The 17,646-nt window shown below is 36.2% G+C and overlaps 1 protein-coding gene across 3 annotated transcripts in view; it reads right to left on the reverse strand.

Moving 5' to 3' along the window:
• The window catches only part of LOC124601810 (nuclear pore complex protein Nup133), a 131,738-nt gene that overhangs the window by 96,440 nt on the left and 17,652 nt on the right, over window positions 1-17,646 (reverse strand). For all 3 annotated transcript variants that reach the window (XM_047136275.1, XM_047136273.1, XM_047136276.1), the window contains exons 6-9: window positions 10,980-11,106; window positions 5,090-5,263; window positions 1,895-2,057; window positions 117-291 (exon numbers count right to left, since the gene is read on the reverse strand). In XM_047136275.1, coding sequence (XP_046992231.1) covers window positions 117-291; window positions 1,895-2,057; window positions 5,090-5,263; window positions 10,980-11,106 — 639 coding nt within the window. The remainder of the gene's footprint in view (window positions 1-116; window positions 292-1,894; window positions 2,058-5,089; window positions 5,264-10,979; window positions 11,107-17,646) is intronic.

Below are 17,646 nucleotides of genomic sequence, written 5' to 3' on the forward strand. Positions count from 1 at the left end.
GTACATGCTACAAGACAGAAAGAAAAATGTGTGTGTGTGTGTGTGTGTGTGTGTGTGTGTGTGTGTGTGTGTGTGTAGAGAGATTTTTTGTTTTTTTTGTTTTTGCTAATACATACCTTATTTTTATTTTTAATGTGATATATAAAAGCAGCACGCATTCTGGCAACACTGTCTTTGCTGATTGAAAGTTCCTCCAATTCAAAATCTGTCATGGACACTGCTACAAGCCCATCAGTTGCCTGAGATACAGTGGCATCTGTTACAGTTGGAAAGTCAGCCACACTGACACTGCTACAATTGGAATACAAAACAAAAGCAAAGTGTCATTTCTTCTAAACATGCAATAATTTTGGCAGCATCTTATCTCCCACATATTACGTGTTATTGTCAATTACTACAATAGTTATTCTACAATTGTTAAGGTTTTTAGAATACATGTCGCACATACATTAGAACAATGGATCTTTTATGATTACAGCTTAACGAGACAGGGACGACTAATAACATGTTTACAATGAGTATCTGAATTGTTATTTACTGTTCAATACATAGAGCAATACAATGCAGCTTAAAGAAAATCTGGAGGAAAAATTTAACAAGCTACAATAAATAGTGTACAAATAATGATTTGACAAATCTGTTTGTGAATATCTTTGTACATTTACAATAAGAAAAGCAACACCCACTACACACATCTTTATACAAACACTTTGACACATGCAAGTCAGATGATTTTTTGGGAAAACCATAACCAAAGCTATGGAAGTAAAAAACCGGATTAATAGAATTTGAGGTAGAAGAGGGGAAACAACTCAAAACTATGGAAGAAAGTAACTGGATTCAGATTAACGAAAGTGCGCCTTTCCAACAACACTTTAGGTTACAGGGGAAGCTGAAAGGATGAAGATGGAGAGAAATTTTGTTTTACATCTTGGAAGAGAAAGCAGAAAAGTTTCATGTAATGAGTCAGAGTAATCATCTCTGTATCCACAGGTAGTCTGAAAGAATTAGCCTGCAACAGCAGATATTCTAATTCCAGAATACAAGCAGTTCACACACTACTGCAGAAATCTGGCCTAACTAAAAAAGAATGAAAAGGTAAAAAAGATGGTAGTCGAAAATGGTACAGAATGAATTAAGTAGGTAGATGGTGATGAAGTTGAGGGGACATTAACAGAGGCGGGAAGGGAAGGGAAGGTTTGGCATATACTTCAGAAGATGAAAGAAACAAAAGAAGCAAATAAATCCATCAATTTTAAATTAAGTGGATGGTGAAGACAAGGTGTATACTAGTGGAACAAGTATCTACTTTCAGTATGAACAAGAGAATCAAGGAGTGTAATGACTGAATATGGGGAATATATTTTAGTTGTTCCTCCATCTCTGAAGTTTTCCCTCTTACACTCTAAATACGGAAAAAGTGTGCTGTGAATGAGATTCAGTAAATGACCTTATTTCTCTCTTGTCACCAATGGTATCACACTTGAATTGGAATTTAATCTTATTTAGTTTGGTTGTGTGTGGGTTATATTACGTTTAGTTGCATTGATAGCCGCACAAAAATTAAGGAAAATTGCTAGTTTTCAAAAGCAGCCATCTGACGAGTTAGTGGGGCAAACCCCCTCCCCAACACCCCCCCCCCCCCCTCCCAACACACCTGTCACAGGCTTGTGTGTGTGTGTGTGGGGGGGGGGGGGGGCGTAGAGTGTGCACTCTCCCTAGCTTGTCAAAGCATTTTGTTTGAAAGCTTAACACTTCCTATTCTTTTTTTGTGCACCTGTCAACGACTCAATGGTTCCAATATTCAGTGAGTGCTTTACACCTGAATTATTTATTTTGGAAGACTTATTTCTTATTTACAATATGCATTTTATCTTATCCATACATAGCCTACCTGTTTAAAAAATCATTAGGAGCCATGTCTACAGATGAAAGGGCCACCAGCCCATGAATCTTTGAAAAAAATATTGGAACATTTCCACATATTGCACCACCAAGTAAACGGTCTCCAGGACTCATAAATTCTACAATGTCTGGTTCGTCCCCATAGTTTGCAGCTGAAATAATAATAATAATAATAATAATAATAATGAAAATAGAAGGAAACAAAACCAAACATTCAACACAAACCAAAAGAAATTTTACCAGACAATAGATAACACACACATTGAAATAGACAATCCACCAAACATAACAGACATGGAACACTTCTGGAGCAACATATGGTCAAACCCAGCACAACATAACAGGCATGCACGGTGGATACAAGCAGAAACAGATACATAGAAGATGATACCACAAATGCCTGAAGTGATAATTTTGCAACATAAAATCACCCAAGCAATTAATTCTACTCACAATTGGAAAGCCCCTGGAAAAGATAAAACAGCAAATTTCTGGCTAAAGAAATTCACCTCAACACATTCACATCTAACTAAATTATTTAACAGTTACATTGCAGACCCATACACATTCCCTGATACACTTACACATGGAATAACTTATCTGAAACCTAAAGATCAAGCAGACACAGCAAACCCAGCTAAATATCGCCCCATAACATGCCTACCAACAATATACAAAATATTAACTTCAGTCATTACACAGAAATTAATGACACACACAACACAGAACAAAATTATAAATGAAGAACAAAAAGGCTGTTGCAAAGGAGCACGAGGATGTAAAGAGCAACTGATAATAGATGCAGAGGTGACATATCAAGCTAAAACTAAACAAAGGTCGCTACACTATGCATACATTGATTACCAAAAAGCTTTTGATAGTGTACTCCACTCATGGTTACTACAACTATTGGAAATATACAAAGTAGATCCTAAATTGATACAGTTCCTAAACATAGTAATGAAAAATTGGAAAACCACACTTAATATCCAAACAAATTCAAATAATATCACATCACAGCCAATACAAATTAAGCGTGGAATATACCAAGGAGACTCATTAAGTCCTTTCTGGTTCTGCCTTGCTCTGAACCCACTATCCAACATGCTAAATAATACAAATTATGGATACAATATTACTGGAACATACCCACACAAAATCACACATCTGCTATACATGGATGATCTAAAACTACTGGCAGCAACAAATCAACAACTCAACCAATTACTAAAGATAACAGAAGTATTCAGCAATGATATAAATATGGCTTTTTGAACAGACAAATGTTAGAAAAATAGCATAGTCAAGGGAAAACACACTAAACAAGAAGATTACATATTGGATAACCACAGCGACTGCATAGAAGCGATGGAAAAAACAGATGCCTATAAATACCTAGGATACAGACAAAAAATAGGAATAGATAATACAAATATTAAAGAAGAACTAAAAGAAAAATATAGACAAAGACTAACAAAAATACTGAAAACAGAATTGACAGCAAGAAACAAGACAAAAGCTATAAATACTTATGCTATACCAATATTGACCTATTCATTTGGAGTAGTGAAATGGAGTAACACAGACCTAGAAGCACTCAATACACTTACACGATCACAATGCCACAAATATAGAATACATCACATACACTCAGCAACTGAAAGATTCACATTAAGCAGAAAGGAAGGAGGAAGGGGATTTATCGACATAAAAAACCTACATTATGGACAGGTAGACAACTTAAGAAAATTCTTTATAGAACGAGCAGAAACTAGCAAAATACACAAAGCAATCACTCATATAAATACATCGGCTACACCACTGCAATTTCATAACCACTTCTACATCCCTTTAGATCACATAACATCAACAGATACGAAGAAAGTAAATTGGAAAAAGAAAACACTACATGGCAAGCACCCGTAGCATCTACCACAGCCACACATCGATCAAGACGCATCCAACACATGGCTAAGAAAAGGCAATATATACAGTGAGACGGAAGGATTCATGATTGCAATACAGGATCAAACAATAAACACCAGATATTACAGCAAGCATATTATTAAAGATCCCAATACCACAACAGATAAATGCAGACTTTGCAAACAACAAATAGAAACAGTAGATCACATCACAAGCGGATGTACAATACTAGCAAATACAGAACACCACAGAAGACATGACAATGTAGCAAAAATAATACATCAACAGCTTGCCTTACAACATAAACTTATAAAACAACATGTTCCCACATACAAGTATGCACCACAAAATGTACTGGAGAACGATGAATACAAATTATACTGGAACAGAACCATTATAACAGATAAAACAACACCACATAACAAACCTGACATCATACTCACCAATAAAAAGAAGAAATTAACACAACTAATCGAAATATCCATACCCAATACAACAAATATACAAAAGAAAACAGGAGAAAAAATTGAAAAATACATCCAACTGGCTGAGGAAGTCAAGGACATGTGGCATCAGGATAAAGTTGACATTATACCAATTATACTATCAACTACAGGAGTCATACCACACAATATCCACCAGTACATCAATGCAATACAGCTACATCCAAACTTATACATACAACTACAGAAATCTGTAATTATTGACACTTGTTCAATTACCCGAAAATTCCTAAATGCAATGTAACATATACCGTACAGTTAAAAGTAAGTCACACTTGATCAAGGTCCGCGTCACCTTCCATTTTTAATCAGACATAACGTCTGAGACAAGAAATAAATAATAATAATAATAATAATAATAATAATAATAATAATAATAATAATCAGCCACAAGGTATTTCAAAAAACAAATTCTTGTTCCCAGACCTCAAAAGTGAAAAGAACTTGCAAATACAAGCACGTGAGACAAATCTATAATCTGAAACTGGAAATGAGTGAAGGACTCTCTAAATAAAAGGGGTAGAGAGTCAAATTGCTAATTTTAACTTATTCGACAGATTTCCCTATGGACAGGACTTCAAATTCCAGGTGACACTATTGAGCTTTCGTTCATAGTGAAAAAGCAAAGCTATAAAATTGAACACCATTTGATATAATTAATTAGATAAATTCAAAACTTATTTTGACAAAGATATTTGCCTTTAAAATTGACAAATTTCTTGTCTTGCAAATGAAGTATTAAGAGGTAATATTACCTGACAATGCAATCACAGATTTCTGATTGAACAGATAGGCTCCCTGGGCAGACAGCAGTAACTGGTAACCCAATACTTCAGGCTCCTCTGTCTCTTGATACAATGTGGTATGTTTCAGAAGTGTGAATGATGCAAATTTTGCAGGAACGTTATTTCTTTCTGTGGGTAATTTCCCTGAAAGGAACATAATCTTACATTAAAGTTTACAGGCTTCATAACATGACTTAACAATGGAAAATAGTAGTTACCTACACCACACTAATCAAACCAGAAACTGGAAAGCTCTCATATTAATCTCTACAGATGAAAGGCAATGTCCCAACTGACTGACTCAGTGACCCATCATTAGCCAGCCCAAACCACTAAGGATAGAAACTTTAAAGTTGCAAGGGTGTTGATCTTATTTGTAGGTGTTTTTTGAAATTCCACCCTTAAGGGGGTACAACAGGGGATGAAAGGTCTTTCTGAAAATATGTCACTATTAAGACAATATTGAAGCTACACCTATGACAAGTGGTATTTGGTTTCTCAGTCTCAAATTAAAAAAAAAAAAAAAAAATGTATTTCACCATTTTTAGAAATTTAACTCCAATGAGAGTGAAACAACAGGTGAAAGTATTTTTTAATCATTATTAAAGAACTACTAAAATACATTTAAAGCTAGAGTTATGAAAACTGGTATTAGGCTTCTCAGTCAGAAATGAAAAAATTCATGTTTCACAGGGTGCATACGCAAACAAAGAAAAAAAGGGTCCCGGATTATTCCTCGATTTCCTCATTAAAAATACACTTTCTCTTGGGTGAAAATACACTCCTCAGAACTGTAAAACTTATCAATCCTTTGAATGGTTATGGTTTTATACACCAGCATAGAATTTCCCGGCACTTCAGAAAATTAAACACAGGGAAAAAAATACATTTTGGAGAGATATCTGATGTGCAGCAACACCTACACTGCATATTTTTGTACTACGAAAGTATAAATTCGAATTCCACCCAACACCACTTGTTACTTGAAACTGAGATTGCTATGCGCTTTTGTAAGCCAGTTATAGCTCATGTAATGTGATCTTGCCAGACAATAATGCGGATATTCAGAGCATAGGACACATGATGTAGTCAGCCAATAGCGCAAACACACAAATAAGAAAAGTTAATGGTTTAAGTTAATATACATAGTGTTGCTAAAAGAAAAGAAAAGCTTTCACATATAATATTGGTCTCAAAGATTAATAAGCTGCAAGAGAATCTAAGCTTCCACATTTAATGTTGATCTTTTCTGTGCGTGTTGCACTAAGATACATCACACAAATATGGCAATAAAATTTTTAACGACGACATAAATGTCTGATCTTCTGGGCTCAAAATTATTCCAAATGGTCATCCTCAGAGAGTTGGTTTTTAAATGAGAGTCAAAAGCTCTGTGATTTTAGAAATTCATCATACATGCTCACACATAGTTCATCTTACGTAAAAGGAAATTTACTTTGAAAGTAACGCTTTTTAAACAACCATTTGCAATATTTTATTAGAAATAGGTTCCTTTCAGCAGTTGCCAGAGACCGCCAGAAAACAGGAGTCACCATGCTTGCACAGCTATGACGACGCAAGAAGCCTGTATTTTCGTACATGTAAAACACATAAAAGACCTTAATTATGTCATAAAAGAAACAAGACATTAGAGGCTACACTGAGAGCATCGGGATTTCGTGAACCATACTAAAATGCATATTTTGGCTTAAAATGCACATTCGTATGTCCAGATTTGCATGTAAATTTTCTTGGAGTACCGGTACTGTAATATGTCATGTTTGGTTCTTTATCATGGCATAATGCCATACATCCCAGAAGATGAAAACATGCATTTGAAATGCAGCAAACAGTTGAAACTAACCAATAGTGCAGAATTAAACACCTTGTTTCAAATAAATTGACTGTCTCAGTGGAAAAGATTAATAACAGCCAAATTTCTTTAGCAAACCGACAAAAACAACTCCATTGTTCTGCAAGGCGATTAATGCTTGACAGTCATAAAGGTGGAAATAAAATAAAATCTGAAACTAATAACATATTTCAGCCTTCCGTAATTGTTTGACTGTATTTTAATTCACTTGATAGCTCCTGGCCACAGAAATTCGTTTTGTTTTCATTTGACGCGAGAGCAACAAATAAAGAGGAAAGAGCAAAATCATTAAACATTAACGTGGGTCACACGGATACTATCCACCTCCCCACTACGACTCAGACTGCTCTGCCCCGGATCTACGATATTTCTGAACTGGGGCAATACTTGAGCATTTGAGGCAGGACACAAAAAAGACTTTTCAAAAATATGTTCATTTTCTAGTGCACATTATTCTGAAGAGCCAGACACATAAAACATTTGTGTTTGACGAAATGTAAGACAGGTTATTTGGTCTTCATGGTGCCACACCTCTTCACACTGCATTTTTCTATCTCACATCACTGTATTTCACTCAGTGGAATTCAAACGTGTAATATTTTGCTATGGGTGCAATCAATCTACATTACAGACAGTGGAAATTGTAATGTCCTGTGGTGCCTCTCCTGCTCCCAGTCAGCCGGTTTGATATCCTGCCTCTCTTAAAAAAATTCTCGCAATTAATACTGGATGGGATTATTTGTAACTGAGAGAACAGCAACTCTTCAGAAAATTTTCACTACTTATTGCCTATTAGCTAGTAACTTGCTGTTCTGTGTGACATAAAATTAAATATTGGATACATAAAACTAGTAGAGACAAGATACTAGCAAGACAGTACACATTTCTTCAATCCTTAATTACTAGCATTTTTATCTCTCTACTCTTCCTGTAGCTTTACATGGCATGCTTTCCTTTCTGGGAAAGAACCTACAACCTCATCGAAGTTCATCAAATGTTTTGCTGCACGAAAAAACAAAATGTCGTCGTCTAATACTGAAAATGCTGTTAATACAAACAGTAGCCAAGCCTGGTGTGGTTTCTTGATGTAATTACATGTATTTTGTCACTGTCTGCTAGATAAAACGAAATAGGCCTGCCTAATACTGCAGCAATTGTAACACATCAAATAAATGAGACTGTTTTGACACAAATGGTCATTTTTATGACAAGACAGAATATAATTCATGAAGTACCAATATCAAATGCCTATTAAGCCTAATACAAGCAAAAAGTTTTATGTTAGGAAATAGCTTCACATTTCATTTATATGCTCCTCCTCCTGAAGAATAAGATAAAAAGTAGTAGTATGAAATTTTCATATAAATTTGAAATCTTCAAATTCTTCCATAATTTGTGTGACGTCCCCATTTATTCTCCTTCCTCCATCTAACAAACAATCTAGTTGTCACTAATTCTGTAACTCTTCCTGCCAGTGTGCAACCTTATTCTCCGGTTAACTTCACTAACCCTGCCACAATCACCAGTTCAGTTATCTCATGTTTATTCTCTGGTTTGGCATTATTACGTGTTCGTACAAGGCGTTTTCCATGCTACTCCCAGAATAGAACTTTAGTGGCTGCTAGCCGGGGACTGTACAACTGGCTCTTACTGGCATAGTAGTCTGGCCAATAGTTGTGTGTCAAAATTATATTTTCTTGGATACACTAAGAAGATAAAACATAATCTTTCTTACCTGTTATTCCTGTTAGTTGTTTATTCCTACTCTGGTAGTCTGAATCTATGGATTTAACTAGTAATTATAACAATGCTGATCATTCACAAACCCAGTCAACCACATAAACAGCGACCGGCATTCAGCAGTTCGGCTTTATTCCGCTCAGCTCGTATAGCAACTTCCCCTTTTTTCTACAGGAAAGTTTATTTCTAGATGTGATGGGGATTCCCCTGGCAGAGATATCATGTACACTATGCACACATTCAAAAATCAATTTATGATTCGTTCTGAAATCAACTTTGAATTTGTTCAAAAATCAGCGGGGATGCGTTTCAAAATCATACGAATAATCGATAGACCAATGTGCACTGAATGGTAGGCACTTTGTGAAACAAGATCTTTTTCCTCAAGAATATGAATTTGGTGAAACAGAGATAGCGACCCACTTTTTTAAGCCAATCATAGCTCACGTCACGTGATCTCACCAGGCAATGATAGCAGATATTTAGAGCACAGGACATGTTATGTAGTCAGCCAACAGTAACATCACTGTTAAGTAGCGGGAACACACAAATAAGAAAAGTCGACGATTTAAATTAATATATGAGAAATTAGTGTAGCTACAAGAACAGCTAAGCTTTCAAATATAACACTGATCTTTTTGAGATAATTACTGACATAAATACCTGGTCTTCTGGTCTCCAAACTGTTCTAAGTAGCTGGACCTCAAAGTGTTAAGCTTTAAATTATAGTCAAACAAACTGTGATTTAAGAAATTCAACGCACATTCTCACATGTAACAAGATTCATCTTGTGTAAAATGAAATTTACTTTGAATGCAATTCTTTTCAAACCACCATTCACTATGTTCTCTGCGACCTGTTAGAATTTACTTCACTTCAGCAGTTCTCAGAGAGTGCCAGAAAACAGGTTTTATTGCGCGCGAGCAGCTATGATGATGCAGGAAGCCAATATGTTTGTTCATATATAATATTAAGAGGTCTTACATTGTAAAATATAAACTTTCACTATTAATAAAATATTAATTGTGAGATCTTACATCACATCACAAATGAGACAGGACACCAGAGTATACTCCATGAACATCATAATTTTGTAAACCATACTAAAATGCATAGTTTGTCTTGAAGTACACAATTGTAAGTCCAGATTCACAAAGAAGTAGACCCCTAGTTGAAATTAACTTTTCAATGTGATTTTATGGATGCAAATTTTCTTGGAATTCCAGTATTGTATTATTTCAAGGTTGGTTTTTTTATTATGGCATAATGCCATACATGCCGGAAGATGAAAACATGTACTTGAAATTCGGGAAACAGTTGAAACTAGCCCATAGTGCAGAATGAAACACTTTGTTTCAAATAAATTGACTGTCTCTGCAGAAAAGATTGATCAAAGTCAAATTTCTTTATCAAATCAACAAAAGAAACTTCATTGTTCTGTGAGGCAATTAATGCTTGACTGCCAAAGCCATGGAAATAAAATAAAATCAGGAAATTGAAACTAATAACATATTTTAGGCTACAGTAATTACGCGAATGCATTTTAATTCACTCAGTAGCTCCCAGCCACAGAAATCTGTTTTTTCTGGGTAGCCTCTGGCTGCTTGTTGCTACTGCTGATGCAGCTAACACCCGCACTTCAAGTCACCAAATGCAGGAGACATTACCAGCTCATACATGACTCAACTGCAAATGCGCATGTCCCCTTTGGCAACTGCTCAAACGAACCTGATGTAAAAAGTTGTGACATGCTCATCAGAAGCATGTTGTTATGAAGTATTGCATAGTCTTCATCTTTGACACATTTTGCTGTTGTCAGTTGCTTGTGTGTGCACTGTTTTGTTGTAATTGTGCATTTCCTTTGCAACTTAAGTTTTGATTTTGGTTTCTTCTTCTTGTTTATGTTTTATTGCTGCAGTATTATTCTGCAGGACACAGTAAAATTTTTGTTAGAATGTCGGATTTTACCAGTCAAAATTACAGAAATAAATCAATGAAAATTTCCAGGAATTCTAAAAAAAATCCTGGATTTTGCCCATTTTTCTCCTGGATGAAAAAATACCTGGGTTTTCCTGGTTGTGCATATACACCCTGTGTGTGTGTGTGTGTGTGTGTGTGTATTTTACTGTCCATACTGAGGCTGTTATTAATGAGAATGGTGGAACCTGGATTTGTACAAAGCTGCTTCTAAATCAGTCCCGCATCTTACTCAATGTATGATCATTGCTGACTTAAGTATTAACTCACCAAGTGCATAATGAAGCTGCTGTGAAACGGAAGAATTAAGTGCAGCTGCCAGGAGCATGAGACCATCATCAGTAGACTGCATGTCAAGGAGCCAAATGTCCAGCTCACTTCCAGCCACCATATCCTGCTACAAAACACAGAGATAAAAAATATATTTCTTTTTGCCTTTTTCATAGCATATAAACCACCCTCAATCTTAGTCTTCACACATTTCATTTATTTTGCATGCAACAACTATGACAACATCAAGGAAACGTACAAACACATGTTGTGTCACAAATATTTAGTGTCCATATATTTGGTAAATGAACTACTATATAAATGGAAGCATTGGTTGAAAATGCGTGCATATGCATGTTCACGTTTTGGAGCACACAATGTACATCAGATTGATCTGTCTGCTTCAGCAAGTCAAACATTATAAGAGGGAGGACTCATGTAATAGTTTAATGGGGCACTGCATGTACAAGATTTGTTACAGTCTGTGAAAAACTGCAACTAAGATGCATGCAAGTGTAAGTAAGTATTACTTTAGTCTTTCCTTCTCATCCCATATGGTAATCTCCCCTGACCCACAGTTCTGGATGACTTTCCCAAAATCTACCCTTTTTTCGCACAAAACTGGCAATTTGCCTTCAATACCGATCTCTGGGAATTCATAATCTGAAAGAAGTGTTGACACATATTTTGATATGCAGGAAGCTGCTTCTGCACATGTAATACACAGACTGAATGACAATCGGGAGCTAATATGAATGGAAACTGCTGGAGATTTCATTAACTTAAGTGACCAACAACCAACTTGACATCAACTCACAATCACTTGTGATAGCTGGTGCTACAAGTTTGATGCAGAGTACAAGAGACAATCAACGAACAGTAGTCACCAGCTTCCCCTTGTCTCAAAGAGGCATCTCCATAAGTTCAAGGAACTTGAAGGCCAAACAATAAATAATCAGTTTTGAAATGGTTGTAACATATACATACAACACAATAGGTCAAAATTGTTATTTAGTGCACAACTGTAGCTAACTACACACTGCAGTTCCTGAATGAAAGTTACTGGTTAAGCACATCACGCAATGTCTGAAACACTACGCCTACTCCTCACGTCGGATGCCAACAGAATTCATTTTGTTATCCTGGTTCATGGGAGTCACGAATGACAGCCACAAAGCAGACATAGTAACATCCAAATATGTGACATCGATTTTACCATGTTGCCAAAAAGCATACTGTGGGCAATAGACATTGCTCTGAAGGTGAATAAATGTCTTTTTTAATACATGGTGCTTATTGTTCCAATTACAGAATTTTTGCGATCAGCCACAAAATAACACTACCATACAAATAACAACTCCCAAGTGAAAAATAACAACTGAAAAATATTTAAATATCTTTTATGATAAGAAGATCCACCGAAGAGCTATAACTTTTTTTACTTTATTCACAGGCAGGTTTTGAAAACTCTTTTCATTATCAAAGCTGCAGAAAGAAAAAAATATTGATAATGAAAGTAAAAAAAAAGGCACAAACAAATTTCTTTCCTCTTGGAATGGTGCCACCCTATCCCACTATGAAAACAGAGTAGCTGGCGCAACATTACTGTTGATTGCCACAGCCCCATTATTCAGAGGGTGCCTATCCCCAGGACTGCCCACTGACAAATCCTGTGCATCCTGTCAGCCCAAAAGGTTTTGAGACTGGATTTATAAAGAAACAGAGAAAGGTTATTAAGACAGTGGCTTTAATGGTTGAAATGTTCTACATAGTGACCCCCCCCCCCCCTTTGCACATAACATTCATACAACCATTTAAAGCTGTCAGGAAAGTTCTTTTTTGGAATGTTGTTCAAGCTGTGTGAACAGCTTCAATGCTTGTTAGGTCATCAGGGTGTTGACCCTTCATATGAATTTCTGAACTTTGACATTTTGTGGCAGGTTTGTACTGTTAACACTAAGTCCTGTCACGCACAATAATTTTTTACAGAAAAGAATTGTCTGCTTTCTGCATTTTGATCAAGTCGCAGAAGGCGCTCATACGCCATTTTTGTTTGGGATTCACTGTGTGCAGGACAAACTTTTGACACACTTTTTTCTTCTCAAAAACATTCTGGAGAATGTCTTCAGGACTTGATCTAGAGATGATGATCTATTGTGATTTGTGACAACTATGCTGACGAGCTACAACTGCACCTCCTCTACTTAACACGGCCTGCTCACAACTGACAGGCTGAATGTGCAGCTGTCGTTCACAGTTCAAGCTGCTACCATAATTTCTGTGCTGACGTCACTTGTACACCAGGAATAAAATCAGTCTCAGAACTTTATGGATGTACGGTGCATAAACTGGCCCCGGGCAAGACCACAGCAGCTGCAATTTTTGATCGACGTGCACATATCAACCTACTGGTTTGGTTTATGGTATTTATGTATCACAGCCTTTGTGTAATTGGCAGAACTCTGATACTGTGCAAACTGGGCTTTGATTGGAATCGTTAGTTAAAATGGTTTGCACAGCTTCAATGAGTGTTCTTTAGTCTCCGTCAGTTTTGTATGTAAATCACCTTTACAAAATCTTTGTTTTCAACAACATTTCTTATTGACCACTCAGTGTGTTATCTGATAGATGAGTATAGGTCAGTCCTCTGTTCCATCCTGAAGTCACAAGTTGATGGGTGGTTTCGAAATTCAATAAAGACACAACCCACACATTGTAACTCAGAGAAGTAAATATTTTTGGACCCCTGTTATGGCTGTAAATGCAATTAGTGTACATTAAATTACTACTGCCAATTGTGTGTAGTTTTATCTGTTATGCAGCTGTACAGCACCCTGTTTAAATGTTCATCCTCTTCCAATGCAGGGAAAAAAACTGAGATACTAATTTGATACCTACAGCACGACTTAAATCTATCTTGATGTGTTTCCACATGATGGATCTTTGCATTTTGCCTGACATGATACTGGAAGCAGCTGAAATGCATAGTATGATATATATGGTGATCTATAATACCTGGTGTGTGAAAGAAACTGCGAAGAGAGGTTTGTTTTGATGTAAAGCTGAAATCCAACAAATTGACGGGGTGGGTGGGGTTTAAAGTAGAACGAAGCAAGAAGCTTGAAGACCAAGTAATCATTTCCACTGTTGGCACAGTAACATATTACTTCTGATGAACAATGTGGATGTAAGCTGGTTTCAAAAAAGACACACAAGAGTGAAAACTGAACAATGGAAAAATAGTCACAAAAATTGATTTTATTATCTGTCTGACTGTGATTCATTACTTATCTGTCAAGTTTTCCAGGATATACTGCATCTTCATCCATAGCTGGTCATCTGCTTTGCACTGAGATGCCCAGTAGCTGATGGGTCAAGGCCTGTCACATTTATAGTTCTGGCCAACCCCAGCGAACCACTTGACACTAAAAGCTACCTACCAGCACCACAAGGGAGGAACTACTGCTTTTCACTTGGGGTAATGATTCCAAGCTTGAGGAACATTTGTGATGTATATACTGCCGTATACAACACCTTTCACAGACCCACATGGAGTAACAACCACACTATATGCTACGAAATGTACAGATAAACTACTTAATTCCTTTGTTCCACTGAAGAAACACGTTAATAATACACACCCTAGTTTCAATACATGTGGTTTCCTGTTAACTGATTTTCCAGTATACAATTTGTCCCTAACTATAAATCTGATCATAATTTACAGCTGAGCTCTTTATGTATTTTAAGAGAGCAAACAGTAAGATCATCAGTCACATATTCACCCCCCAGGGAAGGAGCAGTGTACCCCAATCTCTCTGCATCTAGAGTAAATTTTGTGTGCAAGTGTGAGAAAGTGTTCTAAATGTTTGCGGAACGTGGGCACCAACACAGTATTTACATAGAGGGATGTGGGGAACCTCCAGAAACCACAGCCATGTTGGCTAGCACAATGACCCCTCGTTAATCCGCTGGATGGTTTCAAGCCGAGGCCGGTGTACCTTCCCATCCTGGAAGCAGCTGCATTAGAACACATGGGTACTTGAGTGGGTCACAACTTACGTTCAGCAGTCTAGTACCCAACTATTATTAAAAACAGATGACAGGCAGACACATGAAAGTTTTGTTTAAATGATAATGTAAAACTGGCATTTTTTTAAATGAGGAATTGTGTAATCGATAATTTTAATAAAATATCACAAAATTTGCATTTTCCTCAGTTCCAGGCATAACACTCAGCAGTCTGAGAACAGTAGTTATCTAATATTGACAACTGATAGTTCTTTAAGATTGAAGTTGGATGTCTGTTCTTTCCTTAAACCCAAGGTTCACATACAACCTTGAAATGATCTTTTATTTTCTGTACAAGTAACTAGTATTCTAGATGTGACTCAAGATGAAAATATCCTACTTCCACCTAAACTCAATGCAGGAACAGTTTTAGTAAATGACATTGCATTTTCTGAGCTTTTCACGTGATGAAATGCACCATAAATGATGCATTTGGGAGATATCTTTAATATGCCACATCAATTAAAGTGCAAATCTTTGTAGTAAGCTAGAAAATTATACGAATACCACTTTAGTTACTTCGGCTTTGTGAATACTTATATTAACATGATGGATTGTCAATTTACATCTATCAGTCGATCACAGCACAGAATACATTATGCCTCTCAAGTGTCGCTGTCATCGCATATGATAGGTTTTTTCATGATCACCCACGTGGTAGATGAAAGAATTTAAACCATGACGCACAAGTACTATTACAGGTTCTTTTGGAACCTTTTCATTGGCTCACTGGTGCACAATCAAATTATCACCTATCAGTGCACAATCAAATTATCATCTTTCAACACAGCCTAACACTTTCAGCAGTGCTGTAAATTAGGTTGTCAACAACAAATTTCATTCACGAAATAGTAAAAACAATATTGAAATAAACATTCTCCGTTTTCACCAATTGCAACATCGTTGCGTATAGAAACAGCGATCCGATACTGTCAAATGTTTTTTATTTCAGTCTTTGACCACAATATCAATTCTTTAGATGATGACCAGTTTCAGTCCATAATGACCATCCTCAGATCTACAATATATAAATATATACACCTAGTAAGCAGTGTGTCTTTCAACATAATACAGTAATACGTATCACAATATACTATCACACAACCAGATAAAATACGGTAAAACGTCCATTTTTTACACCATGTCCTAAAGTGATAAGGCCATAAGGCATCATCAAAACATATAATCAGCACAGCATCATCACATAGATCTAAAATAAGGTGTAGAATAGGCCACATTGTCCACACAGTCATTATTGCAACTGGCTACTGAAGTACAGCAGCTACCAGAAATATGTTTGCCTACATCCTCCCTAGATGTCACTACTGTGGACTTAGATGTATATCTACATAGTCATTTACACAAAAACATAATCTGATAAAATCACATTAGGTAAAATACATGTAGCAGACTTTTAAAATTGTGATACATTAAAAGACGAATACAGTTACCCATATAAAATTATTAAAAGGAAATATATGAAGAGAATAGGACCGATCCTTTTTATGGTGAATTTACGGTCAACAATTAATATACGTAATACATTGCCTGTAGCAACCTATTTCTGTTGTACTGCTAGCAACAGATCTACACAAATTCAGGGATCTTGTGCTGTGACTAGCTGACAGGAGCAACCCTAGCAGATGCCATGTTAATTTACTTCTTCATGAAGCTCAACTGCTGTAATTGGTGATTTTTGTATTTATACTTACATACTACAAAAATGTGGATATTTAATTGACTAAATCCATTAAAGATCTTTACAAATCACTTTAACATTTTGTTTTTGTACTATTTGGTGCACAAAACTATCAGGAAATGTGATGTCCTGTATTCCAAGTTAAAAGAGTTTCAAGAAGGCATCATTATTGTGGAAAAACTAATTTTCATGATGAAACCAGAAAGCTTTTGAAAAACATGAAGATAAATATTTCGGGCAGAGGTGAATGAAACATTGAAATTCACTCTTACACCTTCAAATTAGGTTGCCAAGTCTTATGGCCAAAGGCACACGAGTCAGTGTTTTGGAAAGCTGTCTGATGCGCAGCAACATGTACGCTGCATATTTCCGTATTACGAAGGTATAAATCTGAATTCCACTGAACACCACATGTCACTTTCCAAAGCAATGAAATCAAGATTGCAATACGCTTTTGTAAGCCAGTCATTGCTCATGTCACGTATGTTGCCAGCTGATGATAGCATAGGACACGTGATGTAGTCAGCCAATAGCAAGATCACTCTTAAGTAGTGCGAACACACAAATAAGAAAAATTCATCATTTAAATTAATATACATAGCATTTACATATAATATTGGTCTCGAGGATTAATAAGCTGTAAGAGAAGCTAAGCTTCCGCATATAGTGTTGATCTTTTTTGCGCGTGTTAGACTTTAAGATACACCACACAAATGTGCCAGTAAAATTTTTAATAACGACATAAATGTCTGATCTTCCGAGCTCGAAATTCTTCTAAATGGTTGTCCTCAAAGAGTTGATTTTTAAATGAGAGTCAAACGCTTTGTGATTTAAGAAATTCATCGTACATTCTCGCACACGGTTCATGTTGCGTAAAAAGAAATTTTCTTTGAATGT

Source organism: Schistocerca americana, chromosome 1 (assembly GCF_021461395.2).
Source record: "Schistocerca americana isolate TAMUIC-IGC-003095 chromosome 1, iqSchAmer2.1, whole genome shotgun sequence".
Lineage (NCBI taxonomy): Eukaryota > Metazoa > Arthropoda > Insecta > Orthoptera > Acrididae > Schistocerca > Schistocerca americana.